The sequence below is a fragment of the Tauraco erythrolophus genome, chromosome 4 (assembly GCF_009769465.1).
Source record: "Tauraco erythrolophus isolate bTauEry1 chromosome 4, bTauEry1.pri, whole genome shotgun sequence".
Lineage (NCBI taxonomy): Eukaryota > Metazoa > Chordata > Aves > Musophagiformes > Musophagidae > Tauraco > Tauraco erythrolophus.
In genome coordinates this window covers 15,880,655-15,900,308 of record NC_141468.1, presented here as the reverse complement: position 1 = coordinate 15,900,308, position 19,654 = coordinate 15,880,655, and the positions used below count along the sequence as shown (strand labels likewise).

Sequence of the window (19,654 nt, the reverse complement as noted above, 5' to 3'; positions counted from 1 at the left end):
ATAAATACATGATTTGTTAGCAGAACATTTTTCAAGGAAATATATTTCACTTTCTTAACAGTGATATAGAATTTTAAAAAAATTATTCCAAGTTGTAAATCAAATCAGTTTCCTCTGCTTAGTGATTTTTGAACCATTCCTCAGAGAAATACTCTTCAATCTGTAATTCCTGTATTTATTCTTAAAATGTCAGCCTTCAACATATGTATTTCATACTCGTTATCTTTGTTGACCACTAAAGGAGGAACTTCCTTTGCGAAATGCTGTTTTCCCTGTCCCAAACACTGACCTACCTACCTTTCTTTCCAGTCTTTCATTTGCTCCTTCCTTTCCAGTCAATCTTCCTATCATTAGGTTCTCATTTCCACGAGAATATTTTCCATGTCTTTATTTCTCCTCTGCTGGCCAGCTGTCTCTTGTCTGGGCTTCTTCACACTTCAGTCTACACTTTCTCCCCACTCTTAGTCGCTAATCATTGATTTTGCGTATCGTACCAGCATCGAGCACATCTGACCACGTTCCACTAGGTGGCATCTGAACCCACTTCTTGGAGAAGTCCGCCACCCTCTGGGGCCCGGCTTAATCTTCCTACCTTGGTATGGTATGGCCCTCGGATTATTATTATTATTTATTTTTCAGGTAAGCAGCGATGAAGTTGCAACAAGAAGTCCGAGGGCAAGCGAGAGAGACTTCAGGGCACTGGGACTATACCAGGCTTGCTGGCGACCCACAGGGTACACCCATCTCAAAGGGGGAAAGGATCTTTGTGCAGGAATTAGCAGGGCTCACTGAAAAAGCTTTAAACTAGATTCGAAGGGGGAGAAAGAGGTAAAACCAGGCTCGCTAGAGATAAACCTGGGGGCGGCACGCCAGTGTTTGAGTGATGGTGTGCTAGCGAGGTCCTTTGGTCTGCTGTCTCTGTGGAAGTAGGGATGGAGATCCATGTGGCAGCAAAGACAGAAGGGTTATTAATGTGTTAAAAACCATGGAAGTGTCTGGGAATGATCATGCAGGAATCAGGCCTTCTCACCCCTAAAAAAGTGCCTGGATCAATAGCCCAGCTGAAGTCCATCTACACCAATGCACGCAGCATGGGCAACAAACGGGAAGAGTTGGAAGCCATTGGGCAGCAGAAAAACTACTATATAGTTGCTATCACAGAAACCTGGTGGGATGATTCGCACAACTGGAGCTGCATCTCCATCTGCAATGGATGTCTATAAAGTCTTCAGAAGGGATAGGCAAGGAAGGAGAGGCCATGGGGTACCCTGTACATTAGGGAGTGGTTTAGAATCATAGAATCATAGAATGGTTAGGGTTGGAAGGGACCTTAAAGATCATCTAGTTCCAACCCTCCTGCCATGGGCAGGGAAACCCTCCACTACACCAGGTTGCCCAAAGCCTCGTCCAACCTGGCCTTGAACACTGCCAGGGATGGGGCATCCACAACTTCTCTGGGCAACCTGTTCCACTGCCTCACCACTGTCAGAGTGAAAAATTTCTTTTTTATATCCAACCTAAATCTGCCCTCTTTCGGTTTAAATCCATTGCCCCTTGTCCTATCACTACACACCCTTGGAAAAAGTCCCTCTCCAGCTTTCCTGTAGGCCCACTTTAGGTACTGGAAAGCTGCTATAAGATCACCCTGGAGCCTTCTCTTCTCCAGGCTGAACAGCCCCAACTCTCTCAGCCTGTCTTCATAGCAGAGGTGCTCCAGCCCTCTGATCATCTTCGTGGCCCTCCTCTGGACTCGTTCCAGTAGCTCCATGTCCTTCTTGTGTTGGGGACTCCAGCTCATATTCAGTTTGATTGTCTAGAGCTTGATGATGGTGACAATAGAGTTGAGTGTTTATGGGTAAGAACCAGGGGGAAGGCCAACAAGACAGATACCATGGCGGGAGTTAGTTACAGACCACCCAACCAGGATGAAGAGGCAGATGAAATATTCTATAAGCAGATGGGAGAAGTCTCACACTCACTAGCTCTTGTAAATGGAGGACTTCAACTTACCAGACATCTTCTGGAAATAAAATGCAGTGGAGAGGAAACAGTCCAGGAGGTTCCCAGAGTGTGTGGAAGATAACTTCCTGACACAGCTGGTGGGGGAGCCAACAAGGGAAGGTATCCCACTGGACCGGTTATTTGTGAGCAGAGAAGGACTTGTGGGTGATGTGATGGTTGAAGGTCATGTTGGACACAGTGATCATGAAATGACAGAGTTTTTGATTGTTGGAGAAGTAAGGAGAGGGGTCGGCAGAACTGCCACCTTGGCCTTCCAGAGGGCACAGACTTTGGCCTGTTTAGGAGCCTGGTTGACAGAGCCCCTTGGGGGGCAGTCCCGAAGGGCAGAGGAGTCTGGAAAGCCTGAATATGAGCTGGGAGTGTGCCCAGCTGGCCAAGAAGGCCAATAACATCCTGGCTTGTGTCAGAAATAGTGTGGCATGGCCAGCAGGAGTAGGGAAGTCATCGTCCCCCTGTACTCAACACTGGTGAGGCTGCACCTCGGACACTGTGTTCAGTTTGGGGCCCCTCACTACGATAAAGACATTGAGGTGCTGGAGCACGTCCAGAGAAAGGCAACAGAGCTGGTGAAGGGTGTAGAGCACAAGTCTTATGAGGAGCGGCTGAGGGAACTGGGGTTGTGTAGTCCAGAGAAAAGGAGGCTGAGGGGAGACCTTATCACTCTCTACAACTACCCGAAAGGAGATTGTAGCGAGGTCAGTGTCGGTCTCTTTTCCCAAGTAACAAGTGATACAAGAGGAAATGTCCTCAAATTGCACCCGAGGAGGTTTAGACTGGGTATAAGGAAAAATTTCTTGACCAAAAGTGTTTTGAAGCATTGGAACAAGCTGCCCAGGGAAGTGGCTGAGTCACCATCCCTGGAGGTATTTAAAAGACGTGTAGATGCAGTGCTTAGGGACACAGTTTAGTGGTGGACTTGGCAGCGTTAGGTTTACAGTTGGACTCAAGGATCTTAAAAGTCCTTTCCAACCTAAATGATTCTATGATTTTGCCATCCTCTCGCATCTACTAGGATTAACCAAGATCACCTTTAGCAAAGGAGTCCAGGTAGTGGATAGTGTGTGGGGAAAAAGCAAAAGGTGCAGACTGCATTACTGCATATGGAAGGAAACGTGGCTGACACTGGGAAAACTCGCATAGATATTAAAAACAATAGTATGTAATTGTCTTTCCCCACAAATTAATGCGACTGCAGTACAAACCAGTGACTTGGCTGGAAGCGCTGATTTTCTGTTCCAGTGCTAACACGATGACATGCAGGCACATTAACTTCTGCTTCCCGCTGCCTACCCACTGAAGCAGGGGCTGCGCAGCCAGCAAAGCCTCAGTAATCCCATTTACCGGGCCGGACGCCCTGAGCGGGCTGAAGGAGCACCCGCCAGCTCTGGCGAGCAGCCGCTTCCCTCCCGCCGAGCCCCCACGCCCGTTTCCTCGTGGCGCCGCCTCCCCTGGAGGACTCTCCTCCTCACAGCTCCTCCTCCGCGCCCGCCCGCCGCTCCGCCCGCCGCTCCCGGCGCGCGGCCGCACCTCACGCAGCCTCTCGGCGGGGCGGCGACGGCTAACGGCCGGCGCGCGCCGTCTCCCAGCAACGCGGGATGGCGGCGGGCGAGCGGCAGAGCCGCGACTACCTGCGGCGGCACCGCATCCCCGAGCTGCTCCAGCGCCTCGGCGCGCTGCTTCTCTACCACCGCCCCGGTGCGGCACCGCGCCCCGGGGGCAGGGCAGGGCAGGGCCCGGCCGGGCGGCCCGCCTCAGCCTGGGCAGCTGCAAGGTGGTGGGGTGGGGATGGGGCGGGGGGAGATGGGATTGTCCTGTGTCTGTGGGCAATTCTACTTTGTTGCAGAAAGACCACGCGAGTTCCTGATCCAGGCGCTGGAAAGGGTGAAGGCTGGAAAAGGAGCAGAGGGGGAGTACCCGTACCTGATGGACGAGGCCAACCTGGCCGCCATGTTCAGCCTGCTGGATGTCGTAGGCCAAGGCCACATAACGCCGGCACAGTACAGAGAAGGTGCGTCTCACCGGAACGGCAGGGCACACTGAAGCCCTGTATTGTATTTGTTTGCACAGAATTGGTAAAATAGTTTCAAAGCTACACCTATGTGTACCTTAAAAGTAGCCACACAGCTGCCAATACACAACCTGGAACTTGGAAAGTTAAAAAGTTACTCATGTTTAAGTTACATATGTTTACCTTTCATCATATCTACGTCACTGTAAGGTGTTAAATAATCTTTCCAAGACTTGCATAGGAAATTCTCTTTCCTTAATTTAGCTCTTAAAACTTTGGGACTGAGCACTGAAGGTCTGCAGTTTGGAGATGATGTGAATATCACACTGGATGTATTCAAGGAAGAAGTGTAAGTTTAATTGAAAGGGTGTTTTTGTTTGTTTGGTTTTTGGGGGGGGGGGGGGGGAAGAAGTACGCACAGGAGATATTGTACTGAGATTTATTTTTTGTTTACAAACCCATATAATGAAAGAATAATATAATTGCTGGCTTAGCTTAACCCCTTTACTTTGCATTGCAAGATTTAGAAAGGTCAGTTACTGCCTGACCTTGCTTGGCTTGCTGTAACCTGAACCAGACTCTGCATTGTCCTCCACCGTCTCAGTTCCAGGATCCTCTCAAAGCAGAGCTCTCAGATTCCCGACTCCTCAGGTCAGCCAGCCTGTTATCAGGTAGCCTAGGGGTTCAAATACTGATCTAGACGTGTGAAGCAGTGTTGTCATCTTTGCCAGAGGTAGTAACACAGCTGTAGATGAAACAGGCTCAGAGTTATAATCATGTCTCATGGTCAAGGTATGGTTCTAGAGGCAATAGGCAATTTTTTGGTAACTGTTGCAATCACTGAAAGCTAACTGGAACTAATTATCCTCATTGTTATCTAACTAGAATTCTTTTTTTTTTTTTTTCTTCTGTCTTAGGAAGAAAAAGATGCTGGAGATCTGGGCTGTGTATTAATTTGAGCAGTGATCTGCTATATATAGTAAAAATAGGCATCTTTCTCAATTCTTCTCCTGGTTTGTCAGCTGTGGATAGCAGGTTTGAAGCAGGACTCTTTTCTCTTTCCCTGCCCCATTTGCGTACCCACTGGAGGGGTATCACTTGAGAAACTGCTTTTCTTAATAAGATGGTAAAAAAAAAAAAGTAGAGATCTCTTTTACACAACTAAATAGTGGTTTGGAGTTCCTCCTTCAGTTTGTAGCTTACAGAAAACAGGTGTTACTTGTTGGTTCATTACTATTGAATAAAATTATGTTCAAGAGTTGATTTGTTTCTTGGTTTTGGGCTTGTGTTGCGTTGGCTTCTTTTTTTTAAAGGAAACGACCAACTTCAGCAAGTTATGACAAATGTCCACAGTTAAAGAAAAGTAGCACTTCCAAGTAAAATGCTATTTTCAAACTTACAACACGGTATTTATACAATTTTTAAGGAGACACTTCAAAGGGAAAAAAAAAGGAGAGATTCTAGTACAGCAAAGAAAAAACTTTGAATTAGTATATAATAGAATAAATAAAATATTAGAATAAAGAAAACCAAGTGACATATTTCTTTATTCCTTCTGTGTTCCGTATATACACATTTTAATACAGAACATTCATTAACTGGGATTTAGAGATGTAAAACATCTGTGAAGGCGGAGCGGTGCATAAACCAGAGTTGTCCCTATTCCTTAGAATGATGTCAGAGCACACAACATGACAAGGCAGGCATGTTCGCTAGAGACGAAGACAGTTTCAGCATCTAAATGCAATGGCAAGTTGGCTATGGAAAAAAAGATCTGCACAGTTCAAAATTAAGTCAGGAGCATTTTGAAATTTTTATTGAAACTGTGTACAAGAAGGCATAAGAAGAGATTAACCAGTTGTTCAGCATATTGAGAAATAAGACAAGTATATTACAACATATTTGCTTTGCTTTTGTTTGAAATAAGTCATCTAGACCAAGTTATTAACTACTTCTGAAGAAGTCTTTATTTTCCTGTATTAGGCCAACTAGCCCTCAAATTGAGAAGAATCTCAACATCCTTTTGAGCTAATTTATAAACTCCAAGTTCATTTAGCGCTGCTGTTGCAGATGGCTGGTTTGGCTTTAACATTGTTTCATTTTCCGAAGCTGACTGCAGTACATCCTTCAGAAGCAAGGCAGAGCCGACATTCAGGTTCAGGATAATGCAGGCTTCTTTATACTGGCGGAAAAAGTTACATGGATTAATATGAGAAGCACCCATGAGTTACACTTAATTTGTGTGCACACAGTGATTAACAAAAAAAACCTCCATGGACTCTCGTAAAGGATCAGAAGCACTGAAACTGAACAGTACTACTTCGATCAAGGCAAACAGTACGCTTGCTCTTACTGCCTAAGCCTTTCCTGTTATGTATGCGTATTCTCACGAGCACCGATATTTTGCCTCCCTGTGCTCAGCACGGCTTTTGCTTCTTCAGTTTTTCCGTCAGTGTTAAAAACACAGAATAGAATTCATCACTTAATCTGTCTAGCTTTCCCTAGCCACATTTTCCCCTAAGACAATTAGAAACTTCTTATTCAATAGATTTTAAGAGCACACTTTAACAGACAGTTGCTAGAATCTGAACGTTTTCCCTAATTAATATCATAGGGAGCAACAGATACCCTGTCTTTGTCACATTGTTTTTAGTCTAAATGTGATAGATGGAGCCAGGCACCCATTATTTTTTACAGTTCCTTGCGCATCTGTTTCCTCTTATGCTGGAATAATACGTATGTATCTATTACCTTTATGAAGGTGATGAGCTCAAAAAAAAACCTTAAACCTGAAGATGCTACACGAATATTCCAATTTAAAAATGCCAATACATAATCTTGTCTTCAAGTGTTCAAGACCGACTGCCATGCTCCACACTGATGTAAAAATACTAAGATTTCCGTCCCAATTAGCCTAGGAGTTTAGCGCAGTACTCGTTATAACTGTGGGCTATTTAAAACAGACTAACGAGAAAGAAGGTAGCTGCTTCTCGTCAGTGAAAGCAAGCAGATTGCTACACAAGGCAATTCAGAGTGGGAAACAGAGCTTAAAGTAGTCTTTCTTCTAACAATAAAGTAAGCTTATTCTGTTGTAACTGTATCTTTGAGTAGTTTCTTTGGCCCCAGTTTCGAAGGCTGAGGGCACAAGTACTCCAGAACACACGCTACAGTCTGTTGCTATCTGAGTACATGCTGCAGAATCAAAATTTTCCTTGTTGTAAACACTGGAAGCATTAATAAGGCACACATTTTAAGCATGGATCAAAACTAACTGTGAAAAAATCTTGGTGATACGTAAAACACATGTATTCGCCTGGACATTCTTTTCTGGAATACCGGTAGATCAGAATTTTGCCTACTTACTGCTTGAAGTAGTTTTCTGGCCTCTTGCAGTAGTGCGAGAATAAGGGAACAGATTTCTACTCATGTCAAACTGGAGTTGTGCTGCTCCTCCTTCATTGAAATGATTTGCCATAATTATCTAACAACACAGAGAGGTACATCTGCTGTTTAGGCCAGCCACTTACTCCTACACTGTGTTGCACAGGCCACGTTTGGCTGATACCTACTTCCTGATAGATGTATATATCCACTTTCTCTGCAAGCAATTTGCCAGAAAATTTTGAACAGTGAGTGACAGAGCTGCGTTCTAGTTGTAGCAAGCGGCTCGTAGGGTCAACAACATAGGGCAGCTCGTGCTCGACAAAGACATTACTGCTTGCTCTGCTTGAGATGGTAAAGATAACCACCTGAAAGAATTACTCCACGCTTGAAGTCATTACAATGGAATTGTTCAGATTACAACTACCGGAAGTTAAAATTATCCTTTAAAAAAAAAAACTTACCCATTACAATGGTTCAGAGAGAGTTCTCTTCTCCCATTTCAATGTAAAGTAATCATAGTCTAACGCTATGTTTAAATTCCATTTAATATTAACTCTTGCTTCAGTTATAAATCTCTGAATATGCCATTCAAAGAAACCCACCTAGTCTAGAAAATGGAGTGGCTGTATTCTTTTATGAAGTACTTCACAAATCCTACTCAGGAGCAAACATTCAAGAAGCCCTATGAGTCTGTGAAGACAGAACAGTCATTACAGGCCATTTCGTATTAACTCTTTAATACTACTATGAGAAAATAATTTTTGTCCAAACTAGAGTAATTCAGAATTCTTCTTTCTAGGGTTTTTAGAGAATGGTAACGCACCCCCTAATTGTGGAACTACTTCAGAAAGCATAGCATTAAAATAGTCTTGAAGTAAGTGTTAAGAGAGTTTTCCAAAACTTATACACTGCATCATTCCTATCCAGGACAATAATTTTGCCAATTAGCTATTCCTGCAGTTATTTACCTCAGTATTTTTAACAGGAAATTATATTGTAATACTGGAAAGAATCACCTCTCTTTTTGTACAGCTTTGCAGCATCTTTGACCTCTCTGAAGACATGATCTACTTGACGAGTCAGCATGTCATGTTTCAGGCGTTCCAGGAGGTGAATCATTTCATCAAAGACAGAGCTTTCCATTGAAGCCAGCTGCCCCAGCTGCAGTTTACTGACAGTGTTACTTTCTGCACGGACCTCCAGTTCAGCCTGCTTGTAGCTGCAAAAAGAACTAGAGACATAAAACCAGACATGAATACTATGAAAATTGATCTTATCATTTGAACTTTTCATTGGTATTTTAATAGGCACAGTTCTAGAAAACACTCTCCTGACACACTTATAAAATTCAAATTTTAAGATTTTAAAAACACTCTTATCTTTCCCTGAGGTCCTGATTCAGTGGAAAAAAAACACAGTGATTTAATCCTGGTGGTGGAACTCATTTGGGTTTCAGATACAACAGCAGTAAGTAATGGGAATAGATCTAGAGAAATACTAAAAAGATACTTTACGATTGACAGCCAAATGCTTAAAAACCCTGATTTTTGACCTTTTTAATGTTATTCCATCCCCCAGGCTCTCTTTGCGTTTCCCTAGAAAAGTTATAATTAATACAGCTTAGATCTCAAACAATAATCTGTCCTTATTTATACATCTTTTATTAAATCTGAATTTATATCTCATTCTATTTTTTCAGTAATTAATTCTTCTGAATACACTTAGATAAACACTGCTGAAAATAAAATGTTTGTTATGAAACAAACATCCAAGTCCATTTTTTACAGCATTTTTTTTTTAAAGTAAAATAATTACTTACTACATTGTCGGCCCAGTCTGCCAACACTGTGCTATATAGTTAACAGCATTAAGGATTGCACAGTATCGAAATCCTAAGGAAGCTCTCGTCTCTTCCTTCATTACTTGAGTTAATCGTATCCTGAAATCATCAACCAACTCCTTCTGTAGGCCCAGGAACTGCAGTTTTCTGGAAGCTGTTGGAAGATTCTTATACCTGTCTGGAAGACATTAATAAATGGTTTTAGGTTTTCCAATGCTGAATATAAGCTTTCCAAAAAGAAGCATTACAGCCATCTCACTACACAACCTTACGCCTATGAGAACATCATACAGTATTCAAACAGCTGATATTTTTTAACCATTTCTGGGAAACTACTCAATACAAAAGCTAAACATGTAAAGAAATTACATTCTTCCTCCTCCTGATTCCACTAGCGTTTTGTATTCTAATACTTAAGCAATATGTGACTACACCACACCAACCAGTGTGGCCCCTAAAGCGTACTCACACAGAGTAAGATAAAGCCATTGAATATGCAATTGTCTCCTGAAAAGTTACTGGATTTGACATTCTTTTCCAAGAAAGCAGACATTACTTAATAGCTTCTCAATTGTCACAGAGTCAAAAGGATAGTAGGATTTTTTTATTACTGCGTTGTAACAAATTACATTTTCTCAAGTATGAACGAATTTTAACATGCTAAATATCAGATGTATTTTTTCAATTATTATTTTGTAAACACATCACTAGGTCAAGATTATTTATGCTTGAGTCAGTGTCCGAAACAAAAATGAAAGGAAAGTTTTTAAATAAATTGCAAAACATCACAACTTTGCAACATATTTGATGACTACTGCTGACAATGGGTACTTCGTAAAGAAATCTGTTTAGCTGAAGTTTTTTACTATTCCTTCAAACAAGAGCAATGCCCATAGATTAATATTAATTACCTGTTATAACTACAACATTGTCATAAAAGTTTCAGCGCAGTCTGGGACTTTCATTTCATCTACGTCAGTGATATCTTTGTACTGCGATACCCACGCAGCCTCTGATGACAGCATGGAGTCCATTTTCTGAAGAGCAACTGAGATGCACAAAACTTGTAAATTTTTAATTTTTAATAAAAAAAAAAATCTAAGAAAAAGCCCTTTACAATATATAAATATAAAAAAGCCTTATCTCTAGTAAGTTAAATTTTACATTTTTAGGTTATAGAAAACTCCTGAGGACTGGCTTCATACAAACCAGCCTCAATGTTCTGCATTTGCAACGCTGCTAACAACTATGTCAGAGTTGATCGGGTTGTGTTTGTGGTTTTTTAATAGTGGCTTGCTCCTTTTCCAACATATTTCCTCCTCATTTCTCAAAAGTTAATACCCTTACCACCATTTCAATTTAAAGTTCATCTTGCCTGCGCACACATAAACATAACATTTGTCTGAAAAACAAGCCTACTGGATTCCATACAGCTTAGGGGTGAGAGTCCTACAAACTACAGAAGCGCTATTAGATTCTAACCAAATCTTAGTCAAAATAATCACAGAGTATAAAAACATGTATGTCTTATATGGTAGCCCTTCCCAAGTGATTATCCTATTTGAGATGCTATTCCTTTATGTATACAACACACCTTTTTTTTTGATTGTGCAATATAAAGGCCAACAAAATCCATGGGAAGCCTTACATTTTTTTCCACTGTTAGCCACCTTTGGAAGCAGGATTCTTCTGACAGAATATGCATGCAACTGGGAAAGCTGCTGAGATAACCATGAACGCTGTATAACTCTCTCTCAAACAGAAGAACCTCATCCACAAGGTGACAAAAGAGCGTATCATCATACAACAGGCACGGAATATCAGCGGCCAGCTTCTCCAAAATCAGCATTACTAGAGCACGAGAGAATTCAAGCTTTTGAAAGAAAAAAGTCAATAAAATGTCAGAGACAGGAAGCATTAACATGTGTAAACATGTACACAAACTGCTACTAGACTGAGTTAAGTCTCACACATACTTAGGGAAATCAGTGGAAGCAGGTTTGCACAAATACCTAACAGAAGTTGACTTACATATTCACATACATAAAACCATGAAAGCACTTACCCCAGCATTCACTGAAGACCCTGCCTTGTCCAGTATTGGCTGGATTTTGTCATCAAGGAACTTGGCATGATTTCCAATCCACATAAGTACTTGTGTTAAATACCACTCGGGCTTATTTAAAAAAGAAAAGAAAATATTAAATGCATCCAAACAACATTTATTCAAGTGCTACTAATATTTTAAGACAAACTTCTAAAAATACCAGTCTCTTCCCCTGCCTTCTCTTGACCTCAGATCACACAAGTCTTTCCCCGTGTTCTACTTGGCTTTGGTTTTCATAAAAGCAGCATCAGAGAGTATTTCTGGATTTGAATTGCCTTAAATGCACAAATTATTCTGTTTCTTCTCAAGCAAAAGCTCAATTTTTTTTCTCCCCGTTCTCTACTGCTTCCTCACTCATGAGACCTTTTTCTGCTTTGCAGGCTTCCTCCTGTTCTTCTGTGCGGTCTTTATTCTTGGTACAGCAAAAAGGATGAACTCCTGGGAAAACTCTTCCCAGTAGCTCCGTTCCTACTGTCACTGTACCCAACCTCGACCTACACTGCAAGTGGGGAATCTATCACCTTCTCATTTCACATTATAATGTCCTTAAGCTTTTTCAGTTTCCACATAAATCTAACAACACGGGCTGTAGTTTTTGATGAATCATAGAATGGCATAGGCTGGAAGGGACCTCAGAGACCATCTAATCCAACCTCCCTGTCATGGGCAGGGACGCCTCTCAACTAGACCAGGCTACTCAAGGCTCTGTCCAATCTGGTCTTGAACACCTCCAGAGAGGGGGCATCCACAACTTCTCTGGGCAATTTATTCCGAAGTCTTACCACCCTCATACTGAAGAACTTCTTCCTAAAATCTAATCTAAATCTGTTCTCCTTCAACTTAAAGCCATTTGCCCTTGATCTATCAGTGGACACTCTTGTAAAAAGTCCCTCCCCAGCCTTCCTGTAGGTTCCCTTCAGGTATTGGAAGGCAGCTATTAGGTCCCCCCGAAGTCTTCTTTCAATGTTAGTGCAAACAGAAGCAATTCCTGCCCTCCTCACTCCGAATAGCCAAAGAACCTTCTGCTGAACTGCACTCACATTCTTCACATTCTTTGTGTCTGTGCCTCATTTCTGTATTAATTTTCACTTGTCTACTGAATTTTCTTTTTTTTGACACACCCTCTCCAACTTGCCAAGATCGTGGTGAACTCTGAACCTGTGCTCTGAAACACTTGTAATCCCTTCCACAATGATGTCTTTCAAATATTTTACACAGGTATTTTCTTTATTCCATTATCCAAGTTATTATAAAATAAAACAAAACAAAAAACCCAACCCAAATTTGAGCAAGGCCCTGTTGGAATATCTTTCTGATCTGACACTAGATTACCTGTAAACTTTTCTTCACAAGTTTTCTAGAAAAATAATTGTTCATCTACTGTTGTTCACAAATTTTGTCTCTTGAACGTAACTTTCCAGTTTGCTTATGAAATAATTTCGTTCATGTCTAAAATACCTCTTCCTCACTAATATACGTAATGTTATTTTAAAAAGCACTGTAGTAGCAACTATCAAGATTGCAAATATATTTATGTTTACACAAGATTGTCAACACAAACACACAGACTTGTGCAACTAGACTGTTACAAAACAGCTCTCAAACTCTGCTGCAGATGCATTACAGCACCATTAACCCATTGAAACCTGTTCCAATGATAATTTTCAGATAAATTCCTCAGCCTTTGAAGACAATTCATACTAAAACTGAGTCAGTTTCCAACTGGTAAACTGACATCTCTTGTTGTAGGTCAATTTAAAAAATTTAACCTAGAAAACTAAGTATATAACAGTGCCTTCAGACTAATCACATTTTAGATACTAACAGCAGAATCCAACATTTTCAGTTACATGACAGTAGCAAAGGACAATCCCAAAAATCAGTCACAGCTTTGTAGTCTTTGAGCTTAAGCAATAAGGAACAGTGCAAAATCGTTTGCATGGAGACAGAGCAAATCAATCAGAGCTTCTGAAATGATGGGAGTCGGTCTAAGATTGCAGTAACGCTTTCTAAAGGATCTGGGCAAGGAAGAAATATCGCCTGGCCCAGGGAAAACGCTTGTGCCTCTGACAGGTCTCCAAGTACCATCCTGATGTCTGTCGACACTTAGGTACCTGACACAAGAAACACACGGTTTTGAAGAATCTTAACTTCAGAAAGGAAAGTGTTAAAGCTATACAGTTTAAATACAGCAATTTATCTGTTGCTTAAAAAAAACAATTTAAAAAAAAATCAAACTCCCATACCTTATTTAAAATATTTGTTTGTTTATTTCCAGTGAAATGATACTTGAATCTTTTCTGAAGAGGATTCAGCATGATCTGTATTGGAAGAATAATGGGTGCTGATGGGGGTAAAGAGTACTTCTCTGGCAATTGTTTAGGTTTGGTTAACAGTTCATCTCTAAGTTTGACAGTCAAGGATGAATATAAGGGTTGAATTCTCCCAACATCACCATTTCAATAGAATGGGTTTATAAAAATGAATGCGTCTTAGTTCTACCTCATTGGCTGAAGGCAGTGTTATGCAATCAATACAATTCCTCAAATATGAAGGATATCCAAAATATTTCAGTTTATATAATATTTAATACAACTCAGGCTGCTAATGATTATTTATTCAACGACAATACAAGTCACTTAAGTCAGTTTGATTTAGGAAACTCGTATCATTTAAAAAAGAAATATAGAAAACCATTACCAGTACCAAACACAGGGGCTGTCCAAGAGACACACATATTTGTATTTGTTAAAGGAGGATAAAAGACTCATTAGATTAATAAATGCAATATATGATTTCCCATTTTCACACAACTGATTTAACTGACCCAGTCTGCCAGACTCTGACCAACTCAGAGTCATTTAGAATGGCCTTGTAGCTTGCCACTCCATGATTTAAAAAAAAAAAAAAAAAAAAAAAAGGCACTTACAACCACTCCAGGAAAAAGTGTTTGGTTGAGCTTTAGCTGTGATTTAATTCACTAAAAAAAAAAAAAGAAAAGGAATAGAATGAGCAGGATGAGCAGCAATGCCTTCCGATTAACCTCAAAGGCAGACTACTATCGCTGCAAAATGAAAATCCTTCTGTAGTCTCTCCTTTTCGCAAAGTCTCCTTCTGAGATATGTATCTTCAGCTTTTCCTCTTTTCCTTCTGGAACGGGACATATTAAAGTGATTAAGGCTGATTTAAAATAAAGCTACGAACAAAAGCATTAATCGTGTAAAATAAAATAGACATCATCGTTTTTTTGTTAACATGGGTAATCTTGCTGAAGCATATAAGGCCTGATTCTCATGAAACCAGAACTGTCAGCTACCACGAGATCACTGGATCATGTGACTTTGAGTTATAATCTTGCTACACCAAAAAGGACAACTTTGACACCTGGCACTTTCTACACAAAAAAAACACCCAACATTCTAATGTTAATACAAAGTAACATAAATTCAAATTATTGTTGGGGAAGCTTCCTGGCTGCTACATGGGAAGCACCTGTGCCTTGTCGAGACAGGTGCTGCGAGTCACGGTGGTCAGCTGGAGACCACGTGACCTATGGGAGGCTTAAAGACGGGGCACTCCCAAGAAGGAGTGGGGCAGTTCCTTCCTGGAGACTGGAGTGGTAGGGGCCCCCGGAGAGCGGTGAGTTGGAGCTCTCTGTTGGAGACTAGAAGAGCCTTCTGATTCTGAGATATGTTGTGGTCGCAACAGCTGTTTGGTTGTGGCCCACTGTGAGAAGATACAGGCAGTCCGTGACATCTGGTGACCCTGATGTGATTTGTTGAAACAGGAACTGCCTGGACTGCAGTGTCGTAGACAAAAGACACAGAGCCCAGCGAAGCTTGAGAGTGGCAGAAGCTGCAGATTGACCTAGACACCTGGAACAAGGTGAGCCGCTGGGAATGGACATGGGTCAGAACTTTGTAAAGGAAGGCCAGACTTTTGCATTTCTTAAATCTGCGATAATGGCTGCGGGGGCCAGTATAAGAAGTGAGGATCTATATAATTTACTTAACTGGGCGGTGGAGCGTGAAGACCTAGCGAGTCTCAATACGTCCTTTAGCCTTGAGCTATGGAAGAAGTTAGGGGATAAGTTGCTTTGTGAAGCAGTGTTTGAGAATGAGGACTTGACCAAAACCGACCTGTTGCATACATGGGGGGCCTTGGATAATATAATTCAAGCAACAGATTATGTATCAATGGGCAAAGGTTTTGAAGAAGATGATGAACTGTCTGAGGGAGGACTGGCCTCAGACAGCACGGACAGTGAATCGGGTCTATCTTCACTGTTCAAGGAGATCAAAAAAGTTGTGGGGACTGTGCAGGGGCTCTGCCCCACCCTGCAGGAGGTGTTAAAATGTCCCCCACCCTTTGCCCCAACAGCCCCCCCTTCCACCTTTATTATGCCTACGGCTCCGCCATTTGAGCAATTGGCCCCACCCTTGGCAAATTCATATCCCGCAGTATCTGGTTATCTGGCCCAGGTATGTTTGGAGCAGCCAATAATACTACAGCAAGTTATGACACTATTACAAGGAGTATCCCAGCAGTTAGCAGCTGTAGTGGAGATGTTGCAGCAGGCCATGACCCACCCTGCAGCAAGAGAGACTATAAGAAAGACCTCTGAAGCAAGTGATAGATGTGGAAACCTGGGACATATAAAATCGGAATGCCCAGGACGGAAGGGTCAAAGGCGGATAATAAGTGCTGGGAAAGTTAATGGCCCAGTTACTCATCATAAATGTGGGAAACAGATGTTACAGGTGTGGAAAGATGGGCCATTTTGCTAAGCAATGAGAATCAGAGGTTTACACTAACGGCTGGCCAAGAAATAAAAGAATGAGAAAGCGTACGCAGATGCATGATGGTCCGGACAAAGCTTTTGCAGGAGCATTACGGCAGCCGCAGGTTAACCAACAAGAGAAACAGCCAGAGCAGCTGGGGTGGATGTATCTGTCGTCGCCGGATCAATGGATATATCCACTGTCATGGTATGACAAAAAATGAGAACGATTCCCCCATGGTTTTGTCCCAAGGTATTTGAGAAATGGCGACGGAAAGTGGAATCAGAACATTAGAAACTCCTAAAGGCTATTAGGTGTTTTTTTAAAAAAAGAAAGGGGGAATTGTTGGGGAAGCTTCCTGGCTGCTACATGGGAAGCACCTGTGCCTTGTTGAGACAGGTGCTGCGAGTCACGGTGGTCAGCTGGAGGCCACGTGACCTATGGGAGGATTAAAGACGGGGCACTCCCAAGAGGGAGTGGGGCAGTTCCCTCCTGGAGACTGGAGTAGTAGGAGCCCCTGGAGAGCGGTGAGTTGGAGCTCTCTGTTGGAGATTAGAAGAGCCTTCTGATTGTGAGATACGTTGTGGTCGCAACAGCCGTTTGGTTGCGTCCCACTGTGAGAAGATACAGGCAGTCCGTGACAAATTATCTTCTGTCTTTAGGGAGAACAAAATTCTAAATAATTCTCTTTGAGAATTATTCTCTCTGACTATTGAAAAGGATACGAGGTTTGCAATTTCAGGAGCTGACAAAACAACGACTCCAAATTGTTGTACACATCAGGAGCACTGGCTGGTACAGCAAGGCCAAATGCCTGCGACTGCGGTGGGCCCACAAACGGCCAGCGGAGCTGGGTCAGTACCTCTTCAAAGTCACTGCAAGGCAAAACAAGCACTTTAACATGAACTCACAGTACAATGCAATGACAAGGCAGTGACAGTACAACTCTTACCTCGACAACTTGTCCTTAAGAATTTTATGCCAGAATTTAACAGTGGATCTCACAAAAGCAAGAAGATGAGAACAAGATGACTCCTGAAGTTTAATATCCAGTTCTGCCATGAATGCTAGAGTACTGGCTGCCTCTGGAACATTGTTGGTCATCAGATACTGCTGAATGCTATCACTACAAATTACAAAAGTCAAGGCCAAAAATTTATTAAAGATAACAGAAAAGAATCATTCATATATTGAAAATGAAGATAAAACTTTCTCAAATCTAAAACATTTTAATAATGGGACCAAGTAGGTTATCAGTCTCTGAACATATATACAGTATCCAAACTGTACCTTAACTCTTCTATTCGTGAAATCCATTTAAGATAGGACAGGTGTCGTTCAATCTCTTCTACTTGACTAATCAGCACATCGAGATCCTCCATCCATGGCTGAGCTTTCAGTAAGTGGCTATTGATTGAATCAGAGAGATGAGTTTCTTCCTCTAGAAGCCGACTCAGAGTCTTTTTAGAATCTTCTGCGTTCTTCAAGGCATTCTGAATTCTTTTAGGGACTTCTGATGAAACTGTAAGTACCTACATTCACAGAAAAGTATCAAGTCTGACATAAAAGCACTGCACTACGTAGAGTAGTACCATTTGAGACATTAACATACTGCTTTAATTTAGTTAAGTATACTTAATCAGTCATACAGCACATTCAGAAGAAGAAAAAAAAAAAAAAGGAAAGATACTTACCTGTTCTTCCAACTGTTTTTTATTTTCAGACAGCTTCTCAATAAGGTTGTCCAGCTTCTTTAGAGAATCATAGTCATTTCCAACTTCTCTTTCCACAAATTCAGAAACATAGTATGGGATATCACAATGATCTAGATCTCTGGTAACTTCTTCCTTTCTAACAGCAACTGTTGCCATGTCTTCTTCCTCTGCAATACTGATTATACAATTTCTAATCAGCTACCACTAAGACAGCACAAACAACTGCTGATCTATTGAGGACACAAAACTCCATGAAAAGCTTAGTAGTTCAATTTAAATTGAAACTTAAATAAGACATTCAATAAATACACCACTTTAAGCGAGACAATTTGCTGGCATAGGTCTTAGCTGAGATATGATAAAACCTTGCTTATACATGCAACTGGCGATTTCTCATACATTAATTACTGACAAAAAACGTGCCTGTTAGTTTCTTCCTTCCTTAAAAGTGTGAGTTTTATTAAAGTGGTTCAATATATTTGTATCTTTTCCATATTACAGATGCAGAACGTAATGAAAAAAACTGGAAAAATATTTTTGTAAAATACGAAGGAAGATAACAATGTTCTGCTTTACCTTTTCTTATAGTTTTGGATGTTCCAGAGACATCAACTGACGACTGACGTATTGCTAGCAAATTATCCACTCAGGTCTTGCAATGATTTGCAAAGTAAAAGCATCACTGAAATATTTGTAAGAAAACCCATGCAGTATGACAGAAGAGGCACTTGCTGATTCACACATTTGGCAGCATCTAGAGAAAAACAGACCTGAAACTGAGAGGATGATCATGTACAGTAAAACAAAAAAGGCAACAATGACAGGTGTTTGGCTAGTCCAAATCTCATTTCTTAATACCACTTTCAAACAGTATTTAAAAATAAAATTTATACACTTGCATTTTATCTGCTACAAGCTTTAATTAAGTGAAAAATCCTATCAAACAAACAAGAGGGAGAAAATGTTGCAACTGATGAGCCAAAGTTGGAGAAGCAATAGAGAGCACCAGGAAGAACAAACTGGGAGACCAAGTGTGCTGCTGAGAAAGAAATTACTAAAGAGGAGCAGTAAAAAGCACCATGCTGTTCACAGCAATGAAAACAAATAATACCGCAGAAGACTACTAACGAAACGGTGCTCTTTTCCTAACAGAGTAAAGGATCAGGATACAGGAGGAGAGAGGAACAGGACACTGGTAAGCATCCTCCAACTATCCGCTCCAGCACGGAGCTCTGCACCCACCTTCGCCAGAGGGCCAGGTCTTTCGAGGAGCGTTAGCAGGCTCTGCGGGCCCCGGAGAGGCTCTGGGCGAGGCTCCCTGCCGCCCACAGCCCGGCCAGCCGACCAAGCAGACCCTTTCCCCGCGAGCCGTTCACGCCTCGCTCTGCCCTTCTCCTCCTGCTCCGGGTTCTGCCGCCGAGGCGGCGCTTCTCCTCGAAGGCCGAACGGCGCCCAGCTCGGGGTGACGGGCCGCGGAGCTCCCGCGGGCCCGCCCAGGCGGGCCAGGGCTCTCCCCGGCCGGCCGCTACCCGCTGAGGCTTCCGCCCGACGGAAGGACAGCTGCTGGGCCGGGTGCCCGCCGCGGCCCTTGAGCCTGCGTCAGTCCCCTCAGCGCCCTCCCCGCGACAGGAGGCGCGGCGGCGGCCCCGGGAAGCCGCCGGCCCGCAGCACTGACAGGACCGCGGCCCCCGGCCCCGCGCAGCGCCGCCCCCGCCGCGTCAGCAGCCCGCAGCGCCGCGGGAGGCGGGTCACGCGCACCCACGCACGCGCACTGCCTCCCCCCCGTGCCGTCGCCCG

At 42.4% G+C, this 19,654-nt stretch overlaps 2 protein-coding genes across 3 annotated transcripts; one reads left to right on the top strand and one right to left on the bottom strand.

Annotated features, from left to right (window-relative positions):
* The first annotated feature begins 3,617 nt into the window (after positions 1–3,617).
* EFCAB10 (EF-hand calcium binding domain 10) lies at positions 3,618–4,989 on the top strand. 2 transcript variants are annotated; one of them, XM_086610150.1, is made up of 5 exons: positions 3,618–3,717; positions 3,866–4,030; positions 4,295–4,379; positions 4,635–4,701; positions 4,948–4,989. In XM_086610150.1, exons 1-5 carry the CDS (start codon positions 3,618–3,620, stop codon positions 4,987–4,989), a joined length of 459 nt encoding a protein of 152 aa, XP_086466276.1. The 2 variants fall into 2 exon arrangements, with proteins under 2 accessions (XP_086466276.1, XP_086466277.1); XM_086610151.1 differs by lacking the exon at positions 4,635–4,701 and having other exon boundaries at positions 4,948–4,984.
* An 835-nt stretch (positions 4,990–5,824) lies between these two features.
* On the bottom strand, positions 5,825–19,257 carry RINT1 (RAD50 interactor 1). The gene is given in 21 exon segments (XM_086610145.1): positions 5,825–6,212; position 7,254; positions 7,394–7,436; positions 7,439–7,511; positions 7,600–7,638; positions 7,640–7,697; positions 7,699–7,798; positions 8,431–8,626; positions 8,628–8,645; positions 9,234–9,268; positions 9,271–9,470; positions 10,176–10,304; positions 10,904–11,127; positions 11,320–11,430; positions 13,608–13,764; positions 16,868–17,017; positions 17,095–17,268; positions 17,433–17,674; positions 17,837–18,032; positions 18,434–18,611; positions 19,100–19,257. Coding segments are annotated over 19 exon segments (2,343 nt in total). The 5' UTR covers positions 18,014–18,032; positions 18,434–18,611; positions 19,100–19,257; the 3' UTR covers positions 5,825–5,996.
* Positions 19,258–19,654: the final 397 nt, after the last annotated feature.

Excerpts from the sequence above, each read along its gene's own strand:
- EFCAB10 (XM_086610150.1), top strand. The coding sequence starts at position 3,618 with ATGGCGGCGGGCGAGCGGCAGAGCCGCGACTACCTGCGGCGGCACCGC. Across the intron at positions 4,031-4,294 it reads GCCGGCACAGTACAGAGAAG|CTCTTAAAACTTTGGGACTG; the intron begins GTGCGTCTCACC and ends TCCTTAATTTAG. Across the intron at positions 4,702-4,947 it reads GTCAGCCAGCCTGTTATCAG|GAAGAAAAAGATGCTGGAGA; the intron begins GTAGCCTAGGGG and ends CTTCTGTCTTAG.